Here is a 27763-nt window from a genome sequence, read left to right as displayed (position 1 = left end):
TAAAGTCCTTGGGAAACTTGAGGGGCGGTCCAAGCGGGACCTGAAGAGGAGGAAGAATTTCTATCAGGGCCTGACTTAGAAATCCCCTAATCCCCAAACGGTCAGCTTTCCTACCCCCAAATTTACCAGACTTTTTTGGAAGGCCTGGGGAGAAGGAAAAAGAGAAATCACTTCCAGTCTCCCGGGCTGGGAAGGGTTCGGAGGGACCTAAAAAATTTCCCTCGGGACCAGCTTTTGTGTTCTCCTGAATAGCCTGCACTGGGGAGGAGCTGTAAGATGGATGTGGGTGCACAGGGGAGACAAAGAGTTCAACTCCCGCCGAGCCCAAGTTCACCCCACCTCATCACCACCCCTCCTCCTCCCTTTCCGAAACCATAAGAAGGTGCCCAATGGTTCAAGGAGCAGGATCCCAACTTCCCAATGGTTCGGAAGGAATGGCCCAACCCCAAAGGGCCCCAATGGTTCAAGCAAAGGAATGGCCCAACCCCAAGGGGTCCCCAATGGTTGCCCTTGCCTTCCCCACCTCCCCCAGCCTCCACTGCCACCTTTCAAGTTCCTTCCTACTTTCCCCCTTCCCAATGGGCATTTCCATACCTCCCAGGTCTTTATTCTAGACCTATCCATTCCTCTGCCCAGGAGCCTTCCAATGGGCTCCAAATTAAGGAGCAGAGATCTAAACCAGGGGGGATATCAAGGCCACGGGGATTTATTTTGGAAGAAAGGGGTCCAGATAGGGAAATATCACCCCTGCTCTTCCAGCTAGTAAGTAATGTGCCTCCTTCCCTAACCTCTTCCCTGTCCCAGGCCTCCCCCAGGCTTCCCTCCTTGACGCCCTTGATGATGTTGTTCTTACCCAAGACTGTACCATCTTCCCTGTCCCTACTTATTCATTCATCCCCACCTTCCATTTCCATCTATTCTGATTAACACAGTCCCATTTCAGTATTTCTCCTTTCTGTATCCCCTTTTGCTACTGCCCCCCATCTCCATTTCGGTGAAGGATGGGGTTAGGGTCTTGAGGGAAGTGGAAAAACCGGGGTAAGGAAGTTTAGGGGCAAGGGACTAGATGGAGGTGAGGTTAAAGGCCGCCCCTCCCCGGGTCCGCCTTTCTTTCATCCTGACAATTGATATAATGTAACTTGACCCCTGACCGGGGGTTTCTTTCATGGGTAGGGTGGGTCCTGGCCTTGGCTTTAATCTGCCTCAGGAGACCCCCAAGCCCATGTTACTCCTTGGCCAAATAGATTCTGGCCTCAGGAACCCCCACAGACCCCACTTAAGACCATGGTGAAAGCCACTGCTGCTGACTGGGGATTTGCAAAATTTAATAATGGAACAGTGGTTCCCAGAACCATGCCATATGACCATGGAATTAGATAGCTGCGTTGAAAGTGTAGAGTGTATTCCCTTTTAGTTTTTGATGAATTTCAACCAACCCCTTTTAAAATGGGAGATTTAATTTTTTCCCTTTAAGAGCCCAAATTTTTGACACCTGTGAAGGATTTGGGGAATTTTTGGGGTTGTCCGTAAAATTGATAATTAATGGAGATTTATTTTCATTGGGTTGGTCCCTTTAAGGCCTTTGAGTTTTTGTTTTTGCATGTACCCCGGTTGTCCCATTTCCCAATGTCCCAATCCCTCATAAGTTTTTCAGTCGGTATTTCGGGGTTTTTTTTTCTTCCCTTTCCCTTCCTTTCAGGAGCGGTTTTCTGAATACTTGAAATGCTATTGGTATTGGGCAAATTTTATTTCCTTCCCTTTTGCCTTTCTAAAAAAAAGGGGAGGGAAGAAGGTAGAAAGGGGGAAAGAGGGGGGAATGTTTGAAAGTTCTGGTTCCGGTCCAAGATTCACATTCTGTTTTTAAGTGTCCCCTGATCCAGATATATTATTTTTCCTGTCCAGTCTGACCCATTTAACTCACGTTTGATAACAGGGGGATTTTGTCCCCAAATTGAAGGTGATTTGTGATTTTTAGGGGAGAAGGGCTTAGGGGGGTGGGAGGAAGTACTTAGAGTTTTATGTTGTTCCGTGGGAGGGTTTTCCTCCCATTGGGATCCCAGGGTTGGGCCCTTTCCAAGGATAGATTTTCCTGGTTTATGGACAGGAAAAGGGGAAAAAGTTTTCCCTCCCACCAGTTTTTAGCAATTAAATAAATGAGAAGGTTGGACTGGAAGACCCGGGGAGAGAGGGGGAACAGAGGGGTTTTCCAAATTTCCCTATGATTCTGGGTAACTTGATAGATCATCCTTTCAAGAAGGAAAGGGAGGAGGGATGAAAGGGAAGACAGAGAGGAGTGGGGCCGGAGCGGGAGGTGGGGATTGAGGGGTCTAGGGACCACTACCTGTTTCAATTTTCCTGGGGGTTTATGATTTTTCCATCCGTCCCCAAGGAGGGAAGTGAGGGAAGAACAAAAAACAGGGAGAAAGTTGAGGGAAGGATAAAAAAATAGGGGAGGGCCGAACCTTTTTTTTTTTAAAAAAAAAATAAATTTATAAAAATAGTCGGGGAGAGGGAGGTGGGAAGGAGACAGGAATTCCCCATCTCTGGGGGACGGGGGAAAAGGGCGGGGGGGCTGCTTTTGATCCTGGACTGAACTCACCACCCCATCTGAGTTCTGAAGGCTCCCGGGAAGGGGGCTGTTTGGGCCTAAGTTTCAGGACCAGTTTTGGTAAAACCTGGAGGAAAAGGAAGGGGGGGGGAGGAGGGAAGGAAATTGACCCACCTCAAAGATGAGTGGGTGTAAAGGGGTGGAGGGGAGGAAGGGATGCAGGGAAAGAGGGGTGGGGAGGGAGGTTGGTGATTGGGACCAGGGGAAAGGGGAAAGGAGAAGTGGAAAGTGGGGGGGGGGATGGATCCTGATTTTTTTGCTGGAGAATAAGGGGGCATCTGTGGGTTTTTGGACCGATTTCCCTGGACCCCAAAAAAAAAAAATATATGAGATCCCAAACAATTCCCCCACCCGGTAATTCCTCCCGTAAGCCCATATGAATGGAGAAGGGAATAAGGTTTGGTGTTGTTTAAAGGGAAAGTAAAATGTAAAATTTTCTTAAAGAGGGGGGAAAAAGGTAAGTCTTTGGGGTTTTCCCCTTGGGGTTCCCTTTTTTGTCCTTTTGGGAAATTTAAAGTTTTCATCTTGCCCTTGAATAATTAATTTATTAAAGCCCAAAGTTAGGTGGGCAATTTGGATAAGAATGAGAAAGAAATGATGGTTTTTGTTTTCTTTTTTTGGTTAAATTTTTAATTTTGATTATAGGATGTCCCTGGAGGTAGGGTGTTAGGTTTGGGGTTTGTTTTCCCCTTTCTTTTTCCCCTGGATTTTGGGACCCAGAAATGGAGGGTTTCCTGGGTGGGGGATGAAGTGACCAGTTCCCTCCAGGAGGGTGGGATAATGGCTAAGGATGAATTGGGAAATGAGGGGGGAGGCCCCCAGAAAAACTGTTTTATACCCCGAGGTTTTGCCGTGGTGTTTTTGACCCGGGGTTTTAATTTAAAATGATTTCCTGGCGAAGTAGCCTTTGCCCCAGTTGGTTTTTGTTGGGGAAGGGTTGAAGTCATAAAATAATTTAATTATTCTCTGGTTTATCCCGGAAGGGTGGGAAGAGGTTAAATAAGTCCCCAAATCCTGGAACTTCCCCAAATAAGAATGTGGGGGGGAGGGAGGGGTTCCAGGCAGATGGGGGGGGGAAAACCAAGTGAATCTCAGAGCCGCAGGAAGCAGGCTCGTCCGTGGGATAGGGCCCGGATTTGAGTTTGGGGGTGGGGGTGGAGAGAGATAAGTCTCCTGGGTCCCCAGCCAGGGCCCACTCTGCCCCTTTCATTTGGAAAAGCTGGCTGGGGAAGGAGGGGGGGAAGGGAGGGGAAGGAACTGGTTGTTCCTGTGGATCACAGCTCCAGGATGCCTGGGTTCCCTTGGGACTCTGGGAGTGGGAATGGAAGAGAGGGCACTCAGCCTAAAAATTCAAGAGGTGACGCGAAGTTATTCGGGCACCTCTCAGCCAGCCCAAGATGATGCTGTTTGTCTCCAGGAGAGGTCCTTGTTGTCTCCGATCACCCTACTGGAGAGAGTAGGATTGGGGGGCACCTGGCAGTTCTTAGCACTGGGCTTCGGGCTATCTGCCCAGGCTTCGGTCTGGCTTCCTGCCAGCTTCCAGGGATAGGACCCAGCTGTGCCCCAGGAAAGGAAGACAGGAGCCGGGGCAAGCGGGGGGGGCGGGGGGGGGGAGAGGCTAGGACTATCAGGAGGTAGGGGAGATGGAGGGGGGGGAGGTGGAAATCAGTTGTCTCCTGGCTCTACTTCCCTCCCTCCCCCTGCATCAGACTGAGAGATCAAGAGTTCTGCCTTCTGGAAATCTTCCAGTCCTTCCCCTAAACACCAAACATTCTCATCCTGCTCCAGGCAGAAAGAAGTGTTGTTTACATAGGTTCCTGCTGGCTGGGGAGACTGGCCAGAATCAGGAAGCCGACTGTAGTGGCCCCTCTGATCAGAGATCGGGGTGTGGGGGGGTCTGCTGGGCTGAACTTGTGTGGTTCGGGCATCCCTTCAGGGCCATGGCTATTCCCCTGTGTGTGTACCTCCTTGTGCCTTTGGGTGTTTTGCTCTGTTAATCCGAAGCTACTTCTTAGAGGAGGGTGCCTGTGAGTGCGTTCAGGTCTCCAGATGTGTCTGTGTCACCCAGTGCCCACACTGCCACCATTACTGTTGGCACTGGATGTGTGGCTACCTATCCATATGTGCACTTTATCCATAGTATTTCTGGTCCCTCCGAAGGTCCTCCCCTGCTCCCGGTCACACAGAGGGTCATGGGATGGGGGCTTGTTGGGATGGGGGATGGATGGATGATGGGGGAATGACTATGGAGAAGATAAGGGAGAGTGACCAAAGCAAATCTCGAGGGAGGAAACACTGAAGGGGACAGCCCCGAACAGACAGTCAAGAGAGAAAGACAACCCCTTCCTTCTGGTTCAAGTTTGGATTCCTGAGCCTCAGTTTCTTTATCTGCCAAATGTGGGGGGGGGAGGGGGACGGGGCGGGACGAGGTTCTGTTAAATATTCTCAAAGGTCCTTGCGCTTCTGACCTTCGAAGATCCACAAATAGGTCCATTCTAACGTTGTAAAGGCCCTTTTTAAGAGCCCGTCAGAAAGCGTCTGGGAAGGCAAGGTAAACGACAGCCTCCCCGGCCTTGGGGTGCCCCGCATCTCTCCCCATCCCAGTGGGCTCCACACCCCTGATCCGAAACCCCGCCCCCTCCCCGGGGGCTCCGGCCTCACCCGGCCCTGGTACAGCTCCTCCAGACGACCGTCTATCCATTTCTCCACGTCCAGCCGCCGTTGGAGCTCCCGCCGGTCGTACTTGACCGTAACTCGGGCGTGTCGCTTCTGCAGACCCCCGGGGCTATTGCCAGGGCTGCCCCCGGCCCGGGAGGGCGACTGCAGCTTGCTCAGGACCCGCTTGCCGAGCCGCTGAGCAGCCATCCCCTGCGGTGGCCCCCCTAGGGATGATCGACAAGCGAGGCAGCAGCGGGCCACTCTTAAAAGAGGAGGGGGAGGGCGAGAGGAAGGAGGCGGGGCCGGGAGGAGGAGGAGGAGATGGGAGAAAAAGCCTGGAGCTGGACCCAGGAACTCGAGAGCCCGCCCCCGCCTCCCAATCCTCTTCGCTCTCCCACTCACCCTCCTTTCAGGGCCCTCGCTGGGCACTGAGGCGGCCTGAACAACCAACCTCTCTCCCTCCCATCGCAGGGGTGATGGGAGTGCCCAGGGATTGATCCCTATCTCACCCCCACCCGGTAGCTTGGGCCTCCACCCGGCGAGGTGGAGGCGGGGATGCTGTTCGGATGCTCTGAACACAGCTGGAGCCAGCTGTTCCCACATGGGCAGGGCCCTGAGAGGGCAGGGTTGACCTATCTCCAGTGGGGTTTCCCTGACCTATGGCGGATGAGGGGTGGAGGAAGTGGGCCAGGCTGTTAGGTTCTCTGCCTCTAGACAAAGTAATCGTTTTATCCGCTTCTATCAAAAGACTTAAAGCACCCATGGTCCTGATTTATGGGAGAATGTTAACTAGGGCTCGCCCAAAGAGTTAAGATCTCTCAACCTGAGGGCGGCCTTCCTCCGGAAGCCTGTCCCGATACCCCCAGCGCCCTCCTCCCCATCACTTATAGCCGGCACTTATATTTGGTGGTTGGGCTATGTCCCCTTTCCCTCCAAAATTTTTAGTAAGCTCTTCGAAGGGAAGGACTGTCTCACTTTTGATTTTGGTACTTGGCCTTCTTAAACCACGACTTAGAACTTAAACTTCTAGAACACCTTTGTAAATGTTCAGTAAGATTGATGTAGCCCTACTGGCAACAAATTCTTCGGGATAGACAGGCTGCACTATCCCCATTTCACAGATGGGAATATCGGAAGTTGACTGAATAAGTAACTTCGGATCAGAACCCAGGGCTTTCACCTCTAGAATCCACAGTACTTTCTTATGAGGCACAGGGATCTAGTGACCGGAGCTTCGTTTTGAAGTCCAGAAGGTGTAACCAGGTAAGCCTAGCAAGGCCCTGCCTCCTCGGCTCTCTTGGGACACGCCTAGCAGGTGGTGACTTGCCCTGGAAGTTTCCTTACTTGGAAGATCCCTACACTGATGAAATTAGAGGTCCTGTTAATCGGTCACAAACATTTCTTTTTAAAACATATTTATTTCATTCAGTGTTTCCCAATTGCATTAAAAAACATTTTTAGCATTAATTTTTAAACACTTCTGAGTTTCAAGCTCTCTCCCTCCCGCCCGGCCCCTCCCCTAGCTCTGGAGAAGACAAGCGAGGTGGTATCAGTTATACATTCAGGAACGTTATTTATAAGGTCCCCCGGGAGCCAGACACGGCTGCAGCGTGACCAGCCAGGAGCTAAGGGAGGGGCTCCGAGTTTTCCCGGTCCCCAGACATCGAGTTTATACTTCAGGGACAGTCCCCGACTTCACCAACCCTTCCGAAGACCAAGTTCCCCAGAGAGAGGAGGGGCTCGGAAGCAGCGATCCCCGCAAGAAGAGGAGGAGCTGGGAGCGGGGGGTGGGGATTCAAGAAGCTCCGCCCCTCCGAGCCCGAAGGCGTGGCTCAGGTGCCGCCGGGGATGAGGGAGAAAGCATAGTAAGTGCAGGCTGGGGAGGAGGGGCGGGGAGGGCGCGCCTGCGCCTGCGCATAGGGGGTGTGTGTGTGTGTGTGTGTGTGTGTGTGTGTGTGTGTGTGTGTGTGATATGCCTCCGCCCCCTTCCTCGTCTACGGTAGAGAGAGGAGGAGCCAAAGGCGTCCAGGTGAGCTGCGCTCCGGGGTTAGAGGCGTGCGCATGCGCAGCTCCCGCCCAGGTGGGCGCGGCCCCGCCCTTTCTCCCTCCTGGAGGGCGAGAGAAAGGGCCACAAAGCGGCGTTGGCCGCGCCTGGAGGGCGCGGAAGTTGGCGGCGTGCGCATGCGCCCCCGCTCAGGTGCCTGCAGTCCCGCCCTTTTTTCCCTCTAGGAGGGAGGGGCAAAGGAGCGAAGAGAGGCGTCCAGGTGCGGAAAATTCCGAGGTCAGCGGAGTGCGCACGCGCAGCGCCTCCGCCCTCGCCTAGGTGCGCGCTGCCCCGCCCTTTCCCCGCCTTCCGGCACCTCCGTTCGGCGACGACTTGCGCGCAGGAGCCCAGAAGCGAGGAGGCGCGCGCCGCGGACGGACGGTTCCCGGCGGGGAGAGAGCCTGCGCCAGCGGACGCCGAAGCCACAGCCGGACCCCCGCCAACGGCCCCGGGCGCCGCGAGCCCTCTCACCGAACCTCCCCGCCCCCACCTGTGCGCGGGCCGCGGAGACCGTCCAATCAGCGGCTGCGCGAGCCCCTCTCTCCCATCCCCTCCCCCTCAACGGTAGTCGCCAGCGGTTCGCGCGGGGCTGTCCGAGCCGGGGCCAGGATGAGGCAGCAACTCCTGCGGGGAGCGCCGCTCTCTTCGGCCCTGCTCGCCCTCCTGGGGGCTCTGCTCCTGGCCGGGGCGGCGTGGGGCCTCGACGACCACCCAGCCAGCGCCAGTGGCGCCAAGGAACAGGCCGGCCTGCAGGGTGAGGGGGGAGGGGGAGGGGGGGGGGGGGGGGGGGGGGGGGGGGGGGGGGGGGGGGGGGGGGGGGGGGGGGGGGGGGGGGGGGGGGGGGGGGGGGGGGGGGGGGGGGGGGGGGGGGGGGGGGGGGGGGGGGGGGGGGGGGGGGGGGGGGGGGGGGGGGGGGGGGGGGGGGGGGGGGGGGGGGGGGGGGGGGGGGGGGGATCGGTGGGCCGGAAGGGACAAAGACCCGCAGGGGAGGGTTAGGGCGGCTGTCCTTGGGAACCAAGCAGGCGCTAACCCCCTGGGAAGGAAGACCCTGGACTAGTCATTTACCCTCTTAGCCTCAGTTTCTCCATCTGGAAAACGGGGAGAACCACTAGCACCCACCCCGGGGACCATGTGGAAGTCGGATGGGAATGGGTGTGAGAGCTGAAAAGCAGCCTTAGTCGGGGTTATCGGTCGGGGTGACCAGTGTGGGGACCGGTCTGTGGCCGGCGAGTGATTCCCCCGGTAGCGGAGGAGACTCCGGGGAATCCAGGTTCTGCAGCGGTGTGGGTGGGGTCTGGGAGCAGGTGGTCGGGCGGGGGAACTTGGCTTTGAACGACCTGCTGGGGAGCACCGCGGAGAGGCTGAGAAGGGCGGGGCTCTTCCCGTACTCCCTAGGTGGGTTCTGCGGCCCAAACCCAGCGGGAGCTTGGCCGACTTGGCTTGAGCCCTGGGAGATGGGGGAGGCCGAAGCTTGGGCCGCCGGCTGAGAACCAGCAGAGGCTCTTCCCCCTCCCCTGGAGTAAGCAGACTTGTGAGGTGAAAAGTTGTACAATAGCGGGTCATGTGGCCACACCTACCGCCCTTTGAAAAAAAGCCTTTCACTGCTAGGCCCGTTGGAACACATGCCCCCTCTTATCTAAGGTCAGATTTATTGGAACAATTCAGGGTGTTATAGTCTGAACCAGTAAGGTGGGAGTTGTTTTCCAGGATGAGAGAAAAGTTTTTCTGGAGGTCTGAAGGAAAATGAGTACGCCTTCTAGTTCCAAAACATCCTGCAGGAGACTGCCGTGAGATAACTAGAAGAATTGGGCCCTGAATCACCCCAGTGAAAGGAGAGACTGAAATTTTAAAAATTTATAATGGCCCCATTTATGGCCACAAGGAAGTTGGAAAGTGGAAATTGTGAGGGAATGTCTGATTATAATGAACAAAAGGCCCTCTGACCAAGAAACAATTGTCATTTTCCAAATCGGAGGCTAAGAAGCTCTTTACAGAAGTTAGAAATAAGTGAGTATTGGGGCAGCTGGGTGGCTCAGTGGATGCAGTACCAGACCTGGTACTGTAGTGTACTGTAGTAGGGCCAAGACTAAAAATATAAACACTCTCCAGGCACCTCATTAGTGCTTTTTACTTTACTCTGAGGCCTTCCATTGGATTCAATTACCAAAAAGAAAATAAGCCTCTTGGGTAATTCATTATAAACAGCAGGACACTTTGAAGGCCGCCTTGGAGGCTCAATTGATGGTGTGAAAACCACTTAAAAAAAAAAAAAAAAAAAAAAAATTTTGTGAATGAGGTGAGTGGCACATACAGGCTACCACAAAGTCCAGGGACTTTTTTTGCTGAGGCATTTGGAGTTCAGTGACTTGCTCAAGGCCACACAGCTAGGAAGTACCAAGTGTCTGAGGAGAGATTTGAACTCGGGTCCTCCCATCTACAGACTTTAGTCTTGGCCCTGTCATTTTCTACACGTCACTTCACCAGGGTGCCTCAGTTTCTTTATCAACTGAAAAACAAGGACTATACTTTTTTTAAGGACTGTTAATTGATTTTATAGTCTGATTCTTTTGATTTTTTTTTTTTTCCTGAACTTTTCAACAGGTTATATCTATGTAAAAGTGATACAAGGAAGGAATAGAATCTTTGAACTTGAAGGCACCATATAGGCCATGTAGTCCTATCCTCTACTTGGTTGGTCAAAGAGAGGTCCCAAGGAAGAATGCCCTCATAGGGGAGGAGGGAAGAAGAGAAGTGCTGCTGGGTCTAGATCATTGTTCCTTCACATGTCAGTGTAATTCCCTGGTTTGTTACTGTATACCTATGTTTCACATCAAAAAGTTACACCATTCTTTAAATTTGTCTGGTGGTCTTTGGAATCACTAGATCCGAGTACAGGTAATTGTTATGCTTCAGCTGGGTTTGGAAGAATGTTTAGGAGAGATTAGTTTGAAAACTTAGCTGTCCTGTATTACTGCAGTATGTTTGATGTTGGATTGATGCTGAAGGAAGCTTAATTGTCATGTTTGAGGTCATAATGGAGCCCTTTCACAGAGAAACTGGACTTTCAGGTTGCTGCACCTGCCACTTTGAAAAACTTTTAGATTGTCTCTTACTGATTGGGGGTCTGCAGCGATGGGACATAAAGTTTAAAGACTCAGACAAGTCCTCAGAACAAAGAGTTCTTTTGCATAATTTTAGACGTGCCAAAAGTATCTGGATGGATGTCTGGCTCTTCTCCAGCAGAAACATTCCTTTCTGACTTAACCAGGTCCTAATTTTTAGAGCAACACTTCAGTTTGGTGAAAGCAGAACTTTTTTCCTTTCCAGTTTACAGAAGTGCTTCGTATTGTTACTGGTCCCTAAGATCTGTAGTAGTTGGTGTAGAACAATTGGTAAACCTGGAATGGGCTGGATTGAAAGTACTTATGTTTCAGGGCGATTTGATCAGCAATTCCTTAGCCTTTGTTTAGCAAGGGCTCTGGCTGAAGGTGAAGGAGTGAGTGTGCTTGGCCAAATAAGGAGTTGAATCACTTATGATTCATGACTATTGAAGATTGCCTAGTGTGTCCAACTAAAATGACTGTTCCCTGGAAGCCATCTCATCTTGGGGATGTGAATGCCAGCTTTCCAAGTGGTGATTCCACTTGGAGCCTCAGAAAATCTAGATTGTGAGTGGCATTGCTTTTTTAAGTCCAGAATAAGGATTACATTTCACTCTGGGGGTTCTGCCTGTTTATTAAAGTGTTGCAGTACTATCTATTGTACTGTGGAAATTCTGAGTTTACTGGAATAAACAATTCTTACAATTGACATAATTTTAAATTAATGCGTAATGTATTTTTTATAATTATTTTAATATCAGAGCAATGATAGGATTGAGAATAGCATAATCTAGTGAGGGCAAGTCTGAATTAGGTACCAAGCAATCTGGGGGTTAGCATTCATAATGACCTTGGGAGATCACTTTGGGGCTATCAGAAGATTGACCAAGATGACCAATGTCTAAGCTCCCTTCTAGTCCTCACATTTATGAGGGTACTTTCTGTCGTTAATATTTTAGGACTCTAGTGAATTTAAATGTAATCAAGCAAATAGTGTCTGGCATTGCTCTAATGAGTCAAAATAAAGTTTCATTTTTGTTTTTAAGGAACTGGGTTTCTTGGCAAGTAGTTTAGTTTGCTTTTGGGCTGGGGCCTGTTAGAAAGTGAATGGCAAGTTTTTTTTATTTTTTATTTCAGGAATAGATCTAGAGGGGTATAGTTAGTTTGCTTGTTCATAGTTGAGATGATATAAAGGTTTTTTCTTAAATAAACCTTGGAAACTAGCAGATTTTTCTGACTTTGGTAAAATAGTTTACATCTTCTGCTAAGAATTGATGATCCTTATAATTCAAGTTTGGTTTGTCATCACAAAAGCTATTCTTATTCCCATAAAGATTTGAGACTGCCTGCTCACCATAATAATGATGACTACCAGATCTAGAAGGGGAAGTATATACTTGCTCAATTGGTGGGTTCCGAGTTAACCTTGAAACAGGACTATAGAATAAAACAAATAACAGCCTTGGAATTTGGTGTGATTAATTGTATTGGAAATGAGGGCGGCTTGTCATTGTCCAGCTCCAGCAGCAGTGAGCTTCCTAGGCGAAGGTTCAGAGAGCTTTAAGGATCTTTTATGGGAAGAATATTTAAAATCTGAGTAAGCAAAGTATGCTTTTCTTTCTGCACAGTTCCCAGCATCACCTTTGTGTAGTGATAGATACCTAATGATCAGGTTGGTTTATTTGTTGTCAGAAGAATTATTTTACTTGGTTAAGCTGCTGGGGAGAATATCTAGTTGTTGGATAAAAGTCTTATTGGGAAGAATGGGGTCTTGTCTCTTGCCTCATATCTAACTAGTCACTTAAGTTGCATTGATTTTCTTCCATCCCCCTTGCCCAATCTTTCTACTTGAAAGAGTTCCTCCATATTGGTATCTTCCTTCTAATTCATACTGTACCACACACTATTATGGCTCTCTTCTCGGCTGTGCCTTGTAAAATCTGGCTTCTGCAGGAGAAGCTTCTAGATCTCCTCCTCACCCCCAAGCTTCTTACAGGCTTCTCTAAGATTTATCTTTCATTTATTCTGTAAGAATCTTATATGAACTTTATGTGCTTACATACTTAGAAATAAGGGCAGCTTTCTTATTATAGCTGACCTTCCCTTTCTACTGCTGCCATCTTAATTTCCACATGGCTATCTGGACCCTTCAGCCCATTATCTAGCTTTAACTGGATTTCCCATTTCTTCTCATCAACCAAAAGTTCTCAGTGACCTCAACCATCTCTTCATGACCATCATATATGTTCAGTTCACAGATCTGCCTCCTACCTTCTCTCTCTTTTTGGATTTCCCACAGGCACCCACACGATTTAGGACTTAATTATATTGTCTCATATTGTTTGTTCTTTGAAGTGTTTCTAGTTTTGCTTCCCCAACTAGACCATTAAGTTTCTTAAAGCAAAGAATGGCTTTTACTAGCTTCCTGATAGCCCCTGGTAGTAGAGCACCTTCTTTGCATCAGTCAGCAAATTCAGGACCTGCCTTGAATTGGCATTGAAGAATATAAATGCAAAAATTAAATGATCCCTGTCCTCATGGAGCTTAAAGTTTTGTTGGAGAGGACAACAGATACACATATAAATACTTAGAAAACATTTGCCAACTAGATAGAAGATAATTTTTTTTTGATAGGGAAAACACCAGTGTCTGGGGAATGCAGAAAAGCTTCCTATAGTTACTGACATTTGAAAAAAACAAAACTTCTGAGGCAGAGGTGAAAAGAGAGATTGCAGACTTAGAGAACAGAGGGATGGAAATTGGGGGAGGGCAGCAGTGTTGTACTGGAGGAACAGGAGCAAGGCCAGTTGGGATGAGTTGTAGAGTGCAGGAAGATGAATGCAATGTGCATATTGAGTCTGGAAAGGTAGGTTGGGGCCAGCTGGCAAAGAGCTTGAAGGGCCAAAAGGGCAAGAAAATAAAGCCACTGAGTTTTACTGAATAGGTGATAAGGGGCTTGAGGAAAATGAATTTGTCATCAGTGAGGATGGATTAGAGAAAGGCACCAATTCCACTGGAGTTCTAGACATAGAAGTGACAAACAGCTGGTTGGATATGTGGAAAGAGGCAGAGAGAAGTTATGGATCACATAGTCCTGAGCATGGAAGGAGTCGGTTAATAAGCATTTATTAAGCTCCTACTATGTGCTAGACACTATGCCACATGTTGAAAATACCAAGGAAGGCAAAAGAAAAGTATCTCAAAATCCTAATAGGAAAGACAATATACAAACATATATATATATATATATACACACACACATATACACAAAGTATAGACAGAATAAATAGGAAATAATTCACAGAGGGAAGTGACTAGAATTAAGAGGGATTAGGAAAGGCTTCTTGGATTGTAGCTGAAAATATCATAGTTGGCAAAATTAAGCATAACCCTGAATGAAAAAATGGACATTGACTGAATTGCCAGACTTTAGAACTTTTTTGGAGATGCTCTATTGATAAAACAGACTTCACTCCATTAGGACTTGTTTGGGAATCTACATTAACAGACACTGCCAATCCCTCACTATCACATCTTCGCCTCCTGCCGACTTCTCCAGCCGCATCTTACACTGCTACTTATCAGCTCATCTGTTCAGCCAAACTGGCCTCTCCTTTTCCCAGCATCCTCTTGTTAATCTATCTCCCTATCACCCAGCTGAGTTTGTTTGTTTTTGCCTTTTGAAATCCTTTCCACCCTTTAAATTGCCTCCTCCCTATGCTTTTGACCTGTGATTCTGGTGTACTCCATTTATTGTAGTTAGGTGTGTCCATCTCTTTCCTAGGGACCAGGCCTTAATTAGGGTGCTAAATAAATGTAAGAAAGTACTTTAAGGATTCTACAAATATTTATTAAAAGCCTACTATTTGAATGATGCTATGCTATTCCTTGGCTTCCTTTTTCGAAGAAGTTCAAATCCCATAATCTTTGGGAGGCCTTTCTTACTTTGACCCTTCCACTTTCAGACTAACTTTCTCTACTCTCTCTATATATATTGTATTTGGACCTGGGTGTTTATATATCACACACACACACACACACACTCTGTCTCTCATTTATTAAAAGATTAGGGCCTTAGAAGCAGGACCTCTTTTGGTTTTTTTCCCCCGTATCCCCCAGCACTTAGCCCAGATCCTTGAGCAAAGTAAGAACTTAATGAAAGTTGATTGATTGATTGACTGCTGCTAGGGTTTTGGGATAGAAATACAATGAAAACCAGTTCTTTGCTTATGAAATTTACATAGGAATAGATTGGTGAGGTGCACCATAGATTCATTCATTCCATAAGCATTTAAGTGCTTACCACGTTCTAGGACACTACGACGAACATATTAGAGATACGTAAATATAAGTTGAGGATGAAGACCGCACTGACAATTAGGGGACTTATAGGAAGTGCCAATAGGAAGTGAGTTGAGCCTAGAAGGGAAGTTTAGGAAAGGCTGGTACTTTAGGCATAAGGACCCTGAGCTGAGTTTTTGTCACTGTGGAGATTGCTTCCCCATCTCCTCTTTCCCCCACCCCCTCATGGTCACCTGTAGCTAGATTGTATATGGCTTTGCCTGCAAATGAATAGAAAGGAATGTTGTTGTTGAGTGTAGATTTGGTCACTGATTAGCTAGTTGTGAGTAGGGCCATGAGGAAGAGTGAAGAATGGAAAATGTTTTGGTTCACTAGGGTGCCTGGAAAGATACCCAGAAAGAAACAAGGAATTAAGGAGTACCACAAGCATAATAAGCTTTTTTTCCCCAATGCCCCGAATTTGCATCTGTGATGTGTGGTAAATGCAAAACAATTGTTGTCTTTCCACTAGAGAATGAATTCTGAGTAAAATGAGTAGCAGCCTGGCCTGCAGCTTATTTAAATGACCCCTCTGCCCAATGGCTCCAGAAAAATAGGGTTACCTGATTTAAAGCTGAAAGAGACCTTTAGATTTTTTTAGCCGAGAATAATAAAGTTTGTCAATTTAAGTTAGTGTTTACAAAGTGCTGTTTTTTTAGCAACTCCAGGGGGAAAAATTGGGGAATAAAAAGTTCAAAGCCAAGAATTATGGTAGTTTTCTTTACTTCAGGGTGACTTGTTAACTTAGTACAAGCCACTGAAATTAAAATGTGCTTGATTGAATACTCTATCCCCTAAAAGTCTGAAGTGTGTGCCCTTGAAAACAGCATTATTCAGTGTTGGTATCAAGTCTGTTAACTTTTGGGACAGCTGCCATATATTCTGAGTAGGCTTGGGGACTTTTCTGGCCAACTCTACTTGGGAGTTCTTTGGAAAAGTCTCAGCTGGGTTACTTCAATGACAGTGCTTTGTAAGGGCAGAAAGCAGTTTGGAAGCAGTTTCAGAACTGTGGCAAGATGTGCTTCAGGCCTATGTTTTTGTAGACATCCCTTGCTTTTGTAAACATAGACTTGAAGTCCAAATGCCTTAAATTTTGGAGCATCAAGGGCAGGAAATGAAAGTGTTTGCTAAGGCCATGATTATGTCTTGGTTCTGTTTTTTTCTAACTTGTTTAAAAAAATCAATTTAGAAGTTAAAAGACCAGCTACAAGCAAATTCCCACTTAAAACATAAATGGAGAAATGGATAGATCTGCAGCCCTTCCCTTCCCTTCCTTAGGTTGGGTGGGGGTGGATGAAGAAGTTTAAGTTGTAGATTCATTGCCTGGTGCAGAGGCCCCTGGGCCACTTCTGCTGGTGGTAATTATGTAAAATAAGAACTGAAGTGGATTTTTAGAAGGTGATTGATTAGTCAGTCTGTCTTCAAGTGAGTATGGCTGGTAAGTTAAACCTACAACTTAAATGCCCTTCTTTTAAGGTTATATCCAGTCTTTCAACTGTCATGGGGTAGGTTTTTTTGCATAAAAGCTCTCCGGATTTCAGAACCTGTGGAACTTGTTTGGTGAGATACAGTCAACAGCGACTAGTCTGTTTCAGAATTACTTAATAGCTTATGCTTTAAATGGCTGCTGCCAGTAGTGCGTGCTTTGCATCTGCCTCCCCAGTGGAGCCCCTGGTTTTTAAATCCTAGTTCCTAAAAGCAGACATGTGGCCTCAGACTTTTCCTGGCAGGGTGACCACAGAAAGGTTCCTTTTTCATACTTCTGTTTTTTTGAGGTTTTTTCCAATTGGTTGAGGATCTTTGACAAGCTGGAGGAGAGGTGCCATCTTGTTGGGAATCCTGTAGTCCTCTTGAGACTGCATTTTTAGTCACACTTTCGATTAGCAGAAGAAATTGGTGTGATTATTGATTGTTCAGCTTCCCTGGGCTGTTAAAATCTGTTGTTTTGGTTATGGGTGGTAGGATTCTGAGTTGTTAGTGGGTGTGGGTGGGTTCAGGAATGAATCTGTATAAAAAAGGCTTGGCTAATCTTGAAGCCTTGCTTACTTGAAACATTGGACCTTCCCAACACTTAGTCTTCCAAGAGGAAAAACTGTTTTTGCTCGCAAAGAACTCCAGTTTATGATGGCTCTGACTTGTCTCTTCTAACCTGGCTGCTGTCTTCCTTTCTCCCCTCATGGCCGAGTTAGATTCTGGCATTTGCCATGGAAAAGTGGATCCTCATGAAAGCTTGGGTCTTGAGGACTAACTCGCCTCCTTGTTGTACAGCTCTTTTACTCAGCTGAAGCATACAAATAGTTCTTCCTTTAGACCTCTGTGCAAAGCACGGAGGAGTCACACTTAAGGGCATGTGAGGATCAAGAAAAGGGACTGTACCATAAAGAACTTGTTGGGGGCTGGTATTAGTGATTGTGACACAGACCTTGGTGAGTAGATCGGGGCAAAGGTCTTCCTCCTGTCTCAGGCCAGGCCCCTTATCATCCAGCCTTGATGGTCTTTCTGACTATTTTTTGTTTGTTTGTTTTTTTCATATTATTTTTGATGAGGGGTAGGAGGACTAAGCTGAGGGACAGGAGCTGGAGAGCACTATACTATACAGGAAATTTAGCCCAGGTGTTTTGGGGAATACAGATTTCTTTCCATTTCCTCAAAACACCTGGGCTAAATTTCCTATATAGTATAATGCTCTCTAGCTCCTGCTCCAGCTTCACATAGGCACTGGCACCGGCCCCCCACCTCCTCCCCATGCAGATTTGAGTCACTGAGGCTGCCTTCAAGGGTCATGAGAATACTAGTGTTTCCCATCTCGCAGAGCTTAACAACAAATAAATTCCTATTTTACCCACACACACACACAAAACTCAAGAGTGGTGGTGATTTGCCCATAGTTGTGCAATTAGCAGAAGTTGGCACTTGAACTTTGGTTCCCCAGCGTACTCCACTGACTCCTCAACATTCTATCCATGTCATCTGGTATAATGAACGTTCCAAAGTCTTCTTGAGACACAACTTGTCACTCTCCTACTCTCTGCGTCTGACTCTCCGATGCCTTAGAATGCATTGCTTTTAAGACCCACAGTAGAGTGGCTCAGACTTCTCTTTCCAGCCTCATTTCACTTTCAGTCCTTCACTAATTGTGATCCATTCAGGCTGGGTCACTAGCTGATCTCTGCCTCTCACAGACCTTCTTTCCCTTCCAGGCTTATTTATCTTGGGGTCAGAGGATGACGACTGTGAGAGGTGAGGGGCAGCTGACTGGTGCGAGTCCTAGCTTTTCACTTACTCCTGGGGCTGACTGAGCCTTTCTTGGTCTCCGCTTCCTTACCTGTAAAATAAAAGTTTGTCAGGGAGATTCTCTAAGACCCACCTGTCCTGCCCCTCCCTCCATACTTCCAGGGTAGGGAACAGATGCTAAGAACAGGACTTTGCATAATGGGAGCTTAATAAATGTTCTTTGACATACAATAGGGACTGTACTTAAAATATAATGTGTGCTTATTTTAAAACTTAAGATCTCAGGGTTTAAAGGAAGGCTGGTTCTCCCCCAGTTTGAATTAGGTTCACACTTGAACAGCCAGTGTGAGTGTTTCTGATATATTCTGCTTGGTTCTCATTGATTTTTGATCTCTGTAACTGGGTACCTTCTGTAGGTGAAGCAGGTGCTTCTAGTCAATAGGGAGAGACGGGTTCTTATCAGTAATTGCTTAGTCTGTAATGAACTTGTTGGGAAGGATCATTGAAAACATGTTTGGTTTGGTTATACATAGGACCTTAAACATTTTGTTTAAATACTTTCTGGGTATCTTCTGTATCTAGTAATAATTGTGTCTTGGGGGAAGATAAAGGAGACCATCTCCAAATAGAATCTCCATCTTGGAGTTTATAGCCTAGTTGATTAGACAAGAAGAATGCGCATGTAAAAATTGAGAGCAGTAAATGATTACATATAATCACACCCTTGGCAGTATGAAAAACTGAAGAAAGGGAAAAAGGGTATGAACCACAGTAGAGGCTTGGAAGGCTGACATGAAGAAGAGTTGACTGGAGCAAGGCCTAGGAATGGTGAAAAGACTATGAGTGTGTGAAGAAGTGGGAAGCACATTCAGGAAGTGGCCAAAATGGGTGGCTGATGACTTGATCCAGTTTACTTTGGAAAGCTGTAGAAAATAAAGCCAAACTAGGATAAAGTCAAATTTCTTCTCCCCCTTAACCCAGGCAGAGAACCTGACATTTGCAGGGCAGGCTGTGGAGGTGGAGGTCCTTGAGCAAGGACGCCGTATAATGATTGCTTAGTATTCTAGTAGTTGGGTGGGGAGGGCCCTTCAGTGTGGTGGCAGGTGGGTAGAATGGATTGGAGGGGAAGGCCCTGAAGGGCTGCTCTAGGTTGAAGACTTTGGAGATGGAAGGAAATCTCCTATGTTCCAAGACTATCTTCCCACGGAGCCAGAAGAACAGGATGTTTATTAGTTCTACTTAGTTTTTCTTTCTTATGTGTCTGAAAGTACTTGGGTTGGTTTGTTTACCTTTACTGTTATTAACAAGATCAATATTTTCCTAAGTTTTACCGAGGCGGAGATCATTAATGTTAAAATGTCAGTGTCTTGTTTTTTAAAAGAACAAGGATAGCTCGCTTAGATATTGTGCTTGACATTTATAAAGCCGTTTCCTCCCAACCACCCAATGAGACCAAAGAACCTACTCCGTGAAGAAACTGAAGACATTATGGATGTTTAGCCTTGAGAAAACAGTTCTTTTGGGAGACATAATATAGCTATCCTTCAAATGACTGAAGGTTTGTCCTATATAAGAGGGATTGGAGCTCTGTACTTGGGGGGGGGGGGGGGGGGGGGGGCAGTGCGGGAAGGAAGCAGGGAGTGTGAATAGAGTGGGGAAGTTGGCAAAAATGGGTTTTGGCTTAATGTGCCAGGAACATTTCCCACCAGTCAAAGTGGCCCCAAAACGTAACGAGCTGCCTGTGGAAGACTGAATTGTGTCCAGGGGCCCTTTTAGTGCCAGGATCTAGGGAGGCCAGCCTGGTCCCCACTTTGGATTCTAGTGAGAGACTGTGGCTTGCCTGTAGTTTGGGACTTTATCTGCAGAGTTTTCCCAACTCTGTGCCAGCTTTCAAATATTACCTGAATTGTCTGTTAAAGGTTTACCTCCTAGTAGCTATAGGGGAGGGGCTGCTTGGCTGCCCTTTCATAAAGGACTATTAGTATGCCAAATTAAGTAGGTTTAATTTTTGTGTTTCAGACTTGTGTCGCTCCCCAAAGGTGGTAGGTAGGTGCCGTGCTTCTATACCGAGGTGGTGGTATAATGTTACAGCTCAGGCTTGCCATTCATTTCTCTATGGAGGTTGTGGTGGAAATTATAACAACTTCCTGACTCGAAAAGACTGTCTCAAAGCATGTAATGGAGTCAAAGGTAAGGCAGTAGTAGTAGCACTTATTTTTAAGTAGATGTATATCTAAAATCTAAGTTTTCCTAGAATTTTTACTAGTCCTTCACCATGATCTGGAAGAAGTGTTTTAAAGTTGAGAAACTAAAGCTTCCTCACCCAGCAATCGCTTAAGCAAATTGCGTGTGCAGCATACTGCAGTGTCAACATATTAGAATATCTGTGTACCACCTCCCTACCAGTCTGACCTTGGGAAAAGCACTTCTTTCTGGGTCTCGGCTTCCTCCTCTGTACGATGAGGTTGAATGCTATGACCTCTGGATTTATGGCCTGTTCAAGTAACAAGCACTGGGGGATGAGGAGGGGACAAACAACTGGTTGGGGTTGCCATTGGGAGCAGGGGGCTGACCTGTTCTTTCACATGGATCCAAGGGTATGTTGGGGATGAGAAAACCTGTAGCAGTCTAGGCATGAAAAAGCACATAAGTGCAGTTTGATTTTTCTTAATTTGGGAATTCTCTGGCCTCTCCTTTTATCCATTATGGACTGCAGTTTTCCACAATTCTCTAAAAAGATTAATTAGGAACATTAAGTAAGTGCCTAGTGTGTGCTAGGACCCTAAGATAAGTGCTTTACAACTATCATTGGATAATATTAGGCCATGAACAGTAACATCCACACACAGTAGTCACATACCTGCTGCCAGGAATTGTGCTAATAAGTCCCGAGTATTTCTCAACAGAGGGAGAAAACATAAGTGACTAGATGTATATAGGTCTGCTCTGAGAAGATGGAAGGAGGTCTGAACAGGAGAGGCGTTTGTGCTCAGGGGATCCTGGAGCCAGGTGGGTTAGAAACTAAAAAGGGATGGTGGGGTGAGGAGGCTGCTCACAGAGGACAGAGAGCTGTGTTTGAGGAACTGTCCCTCAGACTAATGCTGCTGGATCGTCCAGTGTGAGGCAGGGTCAGGGGGAGATGGGGAAGGTAGGACTGAGCTGGCTTGTGAAAAGAGCTTTAGATCCCAAGCTGAGACGCTTGTGTTGATCCTGTAGGGAATGTGACAGGGTGGAGGGAGGAGAATGCAGTCAGCTATACTTAAGGAACATTCCTTTGGCAACTAAAGGGGAGAATTGGCCATGTAGAGTGGTTGAGAGGGGGCAATGAGGAAGAAGCCTTGGGAGGCTCTGGTTTTTACCCTCAATAGAACACTGAGCCTGGAATCCAGAAAACCTGGGTTCCAGTCTGGTGTCAAATGCTCACTCACTTTTTGATCTTGAGCAAGTGACAACTTTTTGCCTCAGTTTCCTTAAATGTAAAATGAGGTTAATAATGGCACCTGTCTCCCAGGATTGTTGTGAGAAGATCATAATTTGTAAAGCACTTAGCTAAGTGTCTGACTTATAACCCTAATAAATGTTTATTCCCTTTCCTTCCCCAGACAGTCATAGAGAAATTCAGAAGAGGGGATGGTTTGGGGGGGGGGAAGAAATAGTTTTGTTTTGGACAGATCAAATTAGAGACTTTTTGGGAATTAAAGATAGGTAGTTCAAGGTGTCCGAAAGACTGGGTTGGATATGTGCACTTGGGAACCATCTGCATAAAGTTGATCATTGAACTCCATGGAGACTGAGGAGCTTACCAGGTGATACAGAATTGGGAAGAATCAGAGCGATTGTGTGACTAAGCTCTGGAGCATTGTTCTGCCATTTCTCAAAGACGGGTAAAAAGAGGGGAAAAGCTCACTTCCCCTCTATACTGAGGGCCCCGCTGAGGGCATTCGGGCTCTTCAGGTCTTTAGGATTTGTCTAGGCCTGCCAGGCCTCTTGGGTTCACATCTGCTGCTGATCTTCTGAGAGCAGAGTCTGTCCAAAGGTTCTTCACAGAATAAGGAGGAAGGGACTTGTCTGTCTTAAAGATCATGTATTGCTCTATCCTCAGTATCCTGCCTTAAATTTAACTTTTGGGTAGTTTGATTGTCATTCTGCACATTGTCATTCTCTTATGCAGGGCCTGCAGTTTGTTCTTGGTCTTCCCAGACTTCTCTGCTTTGTGAATCTGGCTTCTTTTAAAAATAGTTTTCTGTTCCCTCCCTCTTTGCTACAAAACCTTAATAAACGTTATTCTCTTTCCTTGCTGCTGTAAGTCTCCCTCTTCTAAGCTGAAGGTTCTAGTCTGCTGTAATTAGATCTTGGCCGGGGCAGGCCAAAGGAGTTAATTTAGAGGCAGACTTGTATCGAAGAAGTCCCATTATGCTTCTAACACTAGCTGTGTGACGTGGACAAGTCACTACCCTTCTCTGTGCCTTAGTTTCTTGCTGTGTGAAATGAGAATAATTCTAATCCCCCCCCCCCTCCAATGCCTGCCTCACATTATAAATGTCAGTTATTTGTCATCACCCAGATTCTCTACTCTTCCTTTCTCTTTACCTACCTAATGTTCTACCCATTTGGTGTAAATTATCCCCACTTACACCCACACAGTGCTGATTTGTCAGCTCTGCCCTGAATGATGAAGCCAGCCAGATTACCCATCTCCCTTCTCATTCTAAGAAGCGTAGTTCCCCTTTAGGTATGTTGGGGCACAGCATAAGTAACATCCCCCTCCTATGAAAGGGGAAGCAGGCCCAAACAGCTGGTGCTTAGCAGAGCCAAGTCTCTTCTAAGTCCAGAGCTTTCTCCGTTACATAATGCTTCTGCTTGCTTTCCCAATAAAGCATTTTTTAAACGAAAGCTTCCAAGTTGGTTTGGATCTCTATTGGCACCTAGGTTCCTAAGGTGAATCTAAGGTGAGACAGTTTTCCTTCAGAGGAGAGCATCTGCTCTGGGGCGGGGGGCTAGTGAGAGTGGGAGAAGATGACAGATTAACTTTATTATGGCTAAATTGCTTTGACTCAGTTTCTAATGGCAGCAAGTTTTTGTTCCCTATAGAGAACTCTGCTAACGAAGCCCCAGCCAGAAGGGATGGAGCACATGAACCTAGTCCAAGTGGTAGGTTCTTAGGGTGAAGCTGACCTGGAAAGAGAATCGACCATCTATCCAGATAGAGTATTGTAAAAGACCGTTTCACATCTCTGGGTTGTAAGAGAGAAACCTTCCGAGCCCATTCAGAAAGGACAGATTTTGCCTTCCAGATAAATTTACTTCCAGCTCTGATGGTTTGGGTGTAACAAGGTCCTCGCCCTCTCCCTTGTGGCCCTGCCATTCTGAAACTTGAATACGGAATGACATTTAAGTGAAGGAGAGGCAGGAGGAAGATGGAAGGAAGGTAATTTTGGACAGGGATGGATCAGGGAAAGCTTCTTGGAGGAGGTTGTCATGGGTAGGATTTCACTGCTCAGCTCTAGAAAATCTGGCATTTGTGATGGTTGCTGAGAAAGTGTAAAGGTAACTAGTCGGTTGCCCTTGGATGTGAACGGTTACCCTACCTGTGTTGTTCGTCGCTCCTGCCCCCGCCCCTGCCCCAGCTCCTACTCAATCCTATTGCAGTCCTTGATCTCAAGCTTTGTTTGTGCTAGGTTGCTTTGTAGCCCTGACAGCAGCTGTCCCATACTTCTTGTATGCTTAAGGACCCAGCCACTGGAGCCTGGGGTGAGTGGTGCCAGTCTGGAGCCTGGGGTTCCTATGATGGGATGGATGTGATTAGCCTAGAGTCCCTACCACAGCGCCCTCCTGAGGACAGCTGTCCTCGGTGTACTGAGGAAGCTTCATATGGGCACAGATGCCGGGCTGTCACTCTGCACTTGAGACTCGGTGTGAAGGAGAGTCAGACATAGCCCTCTTCGCATCGCCCAGACCCAGCAATAATGCAGTCGTGTCATTAATCAATTTTAACTAAGACCCGCGCCCCCCAATCCTACTGGGACATAGTTGGGGCTGACTCCCGAGAGAGAACAGATGGCCAGATTGGTGATGACCCAGGCTAGCCCTTGCGCTCCAGCTTTGCCGAGAACCGAACTTTTCCTCCCACAATGAGTCATGTTAGCCCCATTTTACAGGTGAAGAAATTATGCCTAAGCGTAAGTCCAGGCTAGTAAGCCCCAGAGCTCTGGGTTCAGTGTTAGATGGGATGTGACTGTGCTGGGGTTGAGTTCGTTTTCTTTATTGGTTGATTAGAAATCTACAGTGATACAAAATTCTCTTTGTACCTGTTTCCACGGAGTTAATATTGTATAACCAGCCTTTCTGTGTCAGGATTTTGCTAGGGAGGTCTCACATTACGAATTCCTTAAATTGGGGGGTCTACAGTATGTTAAGTCACTGAGTTTTTCCTGCTAATATACCTATGTATGGATTTAAGTTAATCATTGTTCCAAGTATTTTTTTGGGGGGTGGGGTGTGTGTTAAATCTGTAGAATGAATTTCTTGAGGAAGGTGGAGAGATTGAATCCCTATATCACCATGGGAGGGCAGAGCTACCTGCCATACTGAAAAAGTACTTTCCTGTAACACCAACGCTAGGTCACTTATCAATGTTTTAATTATCCTTGGTACTATTGATAAAGCGTTCCACCGGATTGTATTTTGGGGAGGGGATTTGCAAGTTGTGATAATAGACTTGATAGATAATAATGTGATAACAATAATCATGTGGTAATAGACTGGCTAGAGGAGACCCCAGAGCTTATTTTCCCAGCTTCAGAGAAGTCTTGTGAGGTCATCCTAGAGAGGTGTGTTGAAGTACTCCTGGAAAGGATGTGCTTCGCTGCCTTTCTTTGGTGATAAATGCCAGATCCTCAGGGCCTTTCAGGCCCAAGTTTTGCTAAGAATTGCTATTCAGAACCTGTTTAACTTGTAAAACTTTTTTTGTGATACCAGTTTTGTTAAATATAAATTTTTTTGGTTGGTTTTAGCTCCCCGAAAGCAAAATCCTGAAGAATTTCCTGGTAACGATTTCGACTATGAAGGTAACTTTTAGGATTAAACATGTTGCTCATTTTTGTATGGACACTTCATTTACATAAATTCCGGGAAAGCTGTACCTGCACTGAGAACTTCCCAGTGAGAGGTCTGCCAAGATCTTACCTTAAGAACTGGCTGTGTTTAAATGGGATTTAACAGGATTTCCACTGATTTAATGTGTACATCAGGAAAATATGCTTTGAATGCCTTCATTGTAGTTCACTTGTGAGGCTCTTTTGTCAAGGAATGGAAGGGTCTAATGAAGATTTCTCTGTATGGGTAAAGGGAAGTGGGGTTGTGTGAGGTCACAAATATTGATACTGACCACACACACCATTTGTAATGGTTTTTCTTCATATCTTATAAGAATGGGATTTGAGAGGCAGCCAGATAGGATCTAACTTTGCAAGGAGAGGTTGTAATATTTCTCAGGATTATGGGGCATCACTTGCAAAACTCACGTTGATAGATAATTTGATGTTTGTTCCCAGAATACTGCACCGCCAAAGCCGTCACTGGCCCTTGTCGGGCAGCCTTCCCACGGTGGTACTTTGACTCTGAGAAGAACACCTGTGTGCATTTCATCTATGGAGGGTGTCGGGGCAATAAAAATAGCTACATGAACCTAGAAGACTGCATGAGGAAATGTTTTGGTGAGTCTAGAGCGCTGTGGCCAGGGGCCCTTCTGGACTGAGAGAGCATGGGAAGTGGGCTGAGGACTAGAAGGGGGCCTGGCAGTGGGGTAGGAACCAGTCCTAAACCTTCAGGGGATTCAAGGAAAATTCAGTAGAGGAGTTCACTCCCGACTAAGGAGGTAGCAAGTGCTTGAGAAAAGGTGGTCGGTAACAGCATCCGGTTTGTTCTCGGGGTGACTTCCCAGCCTGTCTTTGTTCTCCTTTCAGGCAAGCGTACCCATAAAGCATCTCACCCCGCCATGTCACATTCCACCAAAGGTAAAACGTCTTTCTGATTGTATATAATAAAGCTGGCTCCTCCTCACCGAGACCTGCTTCTGCACTCTTGCTCATTCTTGGTTCAGTCTTTTGGAGGACTTGGTCATGTTGCCACAGTCTCCTTCCTCCTAACTGAATAGACCCAGAAAAGCTTCACTTTTACTTTTCCTCCTGCACCAAAGGGGCAGCTCTGTCTGAAGCCCAGATGAGTGATGTTAATATCTTGCTCAAAGCAGCAGACCTGACACTGAATGAAGGAAATAAAAAAGTTGTAAGGGGCTAATAAGCGGGATGGAGGGGGGGGGATGGAGGGGGTGGAGGCCCATTACCACTAACAGTTACAAGTTTGGTATCCCAGGTACAAGGCCCTTCTCAGAGTCTGGGGAGCTTGCTCCCTTTGGGGCCTGCGAGTCTGGGTCTGCAGTTGGAATCAATGACTGGGCTTGTTTTTCCAGGGAAGCTTTTTGTCTGATTAAGTTAGTGAGCCTCTGGTCTCCTGGGCTGTTGGAGCTTTACACGGGCAAAAGTTATGTATGAGCCGGCTGGCCTTGTGCTTGAGGGATCTCGGGTGAGCCCATACTGAGAGGCTTGGAAGGCTCAGGTGGGCAGGCTTCCCTGGCCAGGGTGCCAGCCATGGAGCACCTTCTGCTGGCTTCTGGGTCCTTACCGCCTGCCAGCAGCCCAGAGTTTCTGAGGCGAGCCCTGAGCATGGGCTTCCCTGCTGCACCTTACAGTGGGTCTGCACAGTCACTACCTTGTCTTACCCTAGAAAAGGATGTTCCCCCAGAATCAGGATAATGGGGCTGAGGGGGCTCCTGCTTCTAACCCCGTCTCTCACACTGGGCAGCCCTCTCACTCTTTGGGGCTGCAAACACTGTGTCTGCCTGGCTTCGGTGGCAACAGGCTCCATGTTTGAGGGGAGCCACTGCCCAAGCGGCCTTGTGCCAGGGCAGCCGCCTCCCCCTGGATCCTTGTACCTCAAGTCTTTGTTGTCTCCAGCTGTGGCCTTGGCGGTGCTGCTCGCAGTGATGGCAGCCGTCCTTCTGGGAGCAATGGTCATCATCTTTATCAAGATAGCTCGGAAGCACCGGGCAAGTGCCTTCAACACGGTGTGGAGCCCCATAGATGACAAGGAGTATCTGGTGAAGAGCGCCTACACCCTTTGAGGAAGCTGCGGGACCCCTCCCGGTGGGCAGCGCATCCCTCTCCATGCAAGCTGCCACAAGGGCCCCTCGCCCACAGGGAAGCGTAAAAATAGGAGAAATTGTCAGGGGAGGGGAATAAGGGAAAGCCACTTGTAGAAAGGCCACGTTTTTGGTGTTTTTATTTCCTCCTTCATAGTTTTTTAAGTGATTTGTGTATGACTTTTTTTAATTCCAAGAGGCAAGTGATATACTTTCTAACTTGGTTGGGGCAGGGTGGGGGGAGTGGGCTGGGGAGTGGGGGGAAGGACATTTTGGTTTAGAAATATTTTTGAAGAAACCAAAGCAGATTTGTATTTTAGGATTCTGAAAAGGGGTGGAGGAAGAAAAGTAAAAGATTAATAAAAGTGCCTTCTCTTTAAAAAGACATTTCAGTTCTTGCTCTCTTTCTTGAATATATATCTCCTAAACAGCCCCCTCCATATTCCTACTTTTCCTAGATTAGCTCTGCCGGCCCATAGAGCAGTGCAGGGGAGCCTACCTGAACACTGGGTATAGTTTCTCCCGAGTCTTAACAAAGTGCTTTTGCTTCGGGGCCCCTGGGGTGCAGGCAGACATCA

At 47.3% G+C, this 27763-nt stretch overlaps 2 protein-coding genes across 5 annotated transcripts; one reads left to right on the top strand and one right to left on the bottom strand.

Moving 5' to 3' along the window:
- Positions 1-3859: 3859 nt before the first annotated feature.
- PPP1R14A (protein phosphatase 1 regulatory inhibitor subunit 14A) lies at positions 3860-5853 on the bottom strand. The gene has a single exon (XM_031963161.1). The coding sequence runs from the start codon at positions 5471-5473 to the stop codon at positions 5054-5056; it is 420 nt and encodes a 139-aa protein (XP_031819021.1). The 5' UTR covers positions 5474-5853; the 3' UTR covers positions 3860-5053.
- Positions 5854-7646: 1793 nt separating this feature from the next.
- Positions 7647-27308, top strand: SPINT2 (serine peptidase inhibitor, Kunitz type 2). Of its 4 annotated transcripts, none has more exons than XM_031963156.1 (7): positions 7647-8064; positions 20006-20176; positions 23078-23137; positions 25000-25053; positions 25540-25701; positions 25951-26001; positions 27001-27308. In XM_031963156.1, the coding sequence occupies exons 1-7, from the start codon at positions 7920-7922 to the stop codon at positions 27165-27167; spliced, it is 810 nt and encodes a 269-aa protein (XP_031819016.1). In that variant the 5' UTR covers positions 7647-7919; the 3' UTR covers positions 27168-27308. The 4 variants fall into 4 exon arrangements, with proteins under 4 accessions (XP_031819016.1, XP_031819017.1, XP_031819019.1 ...); XM_031963158.1 differs by lacking the exon at positions 7647-8064 and adding an exon at positions 19520-19544; XM_031963157.1 differs by lacking the exon at positions 23078-23137.
- The last annotated feature ends 455 nt before the right edge of the window (positions 27309-27763 follow it).

Source organism: Sarcophilus harrisii, chromosome 3 (assembly GCF_902635505.1).
Source record: "Sarcophilus harrisii chromosome 3, mSarHar1.11, whole genome shotgun sequence".
Taxonomy (NCBI): domain Eukaryota; kingdom Metazoa; phylum Chordata; class Mammalia; order Dasyuromorphia; family Dasyuridae; genus Sarcophilus; species Sarcophilus harrisii.
Note: the sequence above shows the minus strand (reverse complement) of the source record. Positions and strands in the feature narration are given on the sequence as shown.

Bases quoted from the DNA above. Each gene is read 5' to 3' on its own strand.
- PPP1R14A (XM_031963161.1), bottom strand. From the start codon at position 5,473: ATGGCTGCTCAGCGGCTCGGCAAGCGGGTCCTGAGCAAGCTGCAGTCG.
- SPINT2 (XM_031963156.1), top strand. From the start codon at position 7,920: ATGAGGCAGCAACTCCTGCGGGGAGCGCCGCTCTCTTCGGCCCTGCTC. The intron at 20,177-23,077 runs GTAAGGCAGTAG...TGTTCCCTATAG, and splicing joins AGCATGTAATGGAGTCAAAG to AGAACTCTGCTAACGAAGCC. The intron at 23,138-24,999 runs GTAGGTTCTTAG...GGTTGGTTTTAG, and splicing joins ACATGAACCTAGTCCAAGTG to CTCCCCGAAAGCAAAATCCT.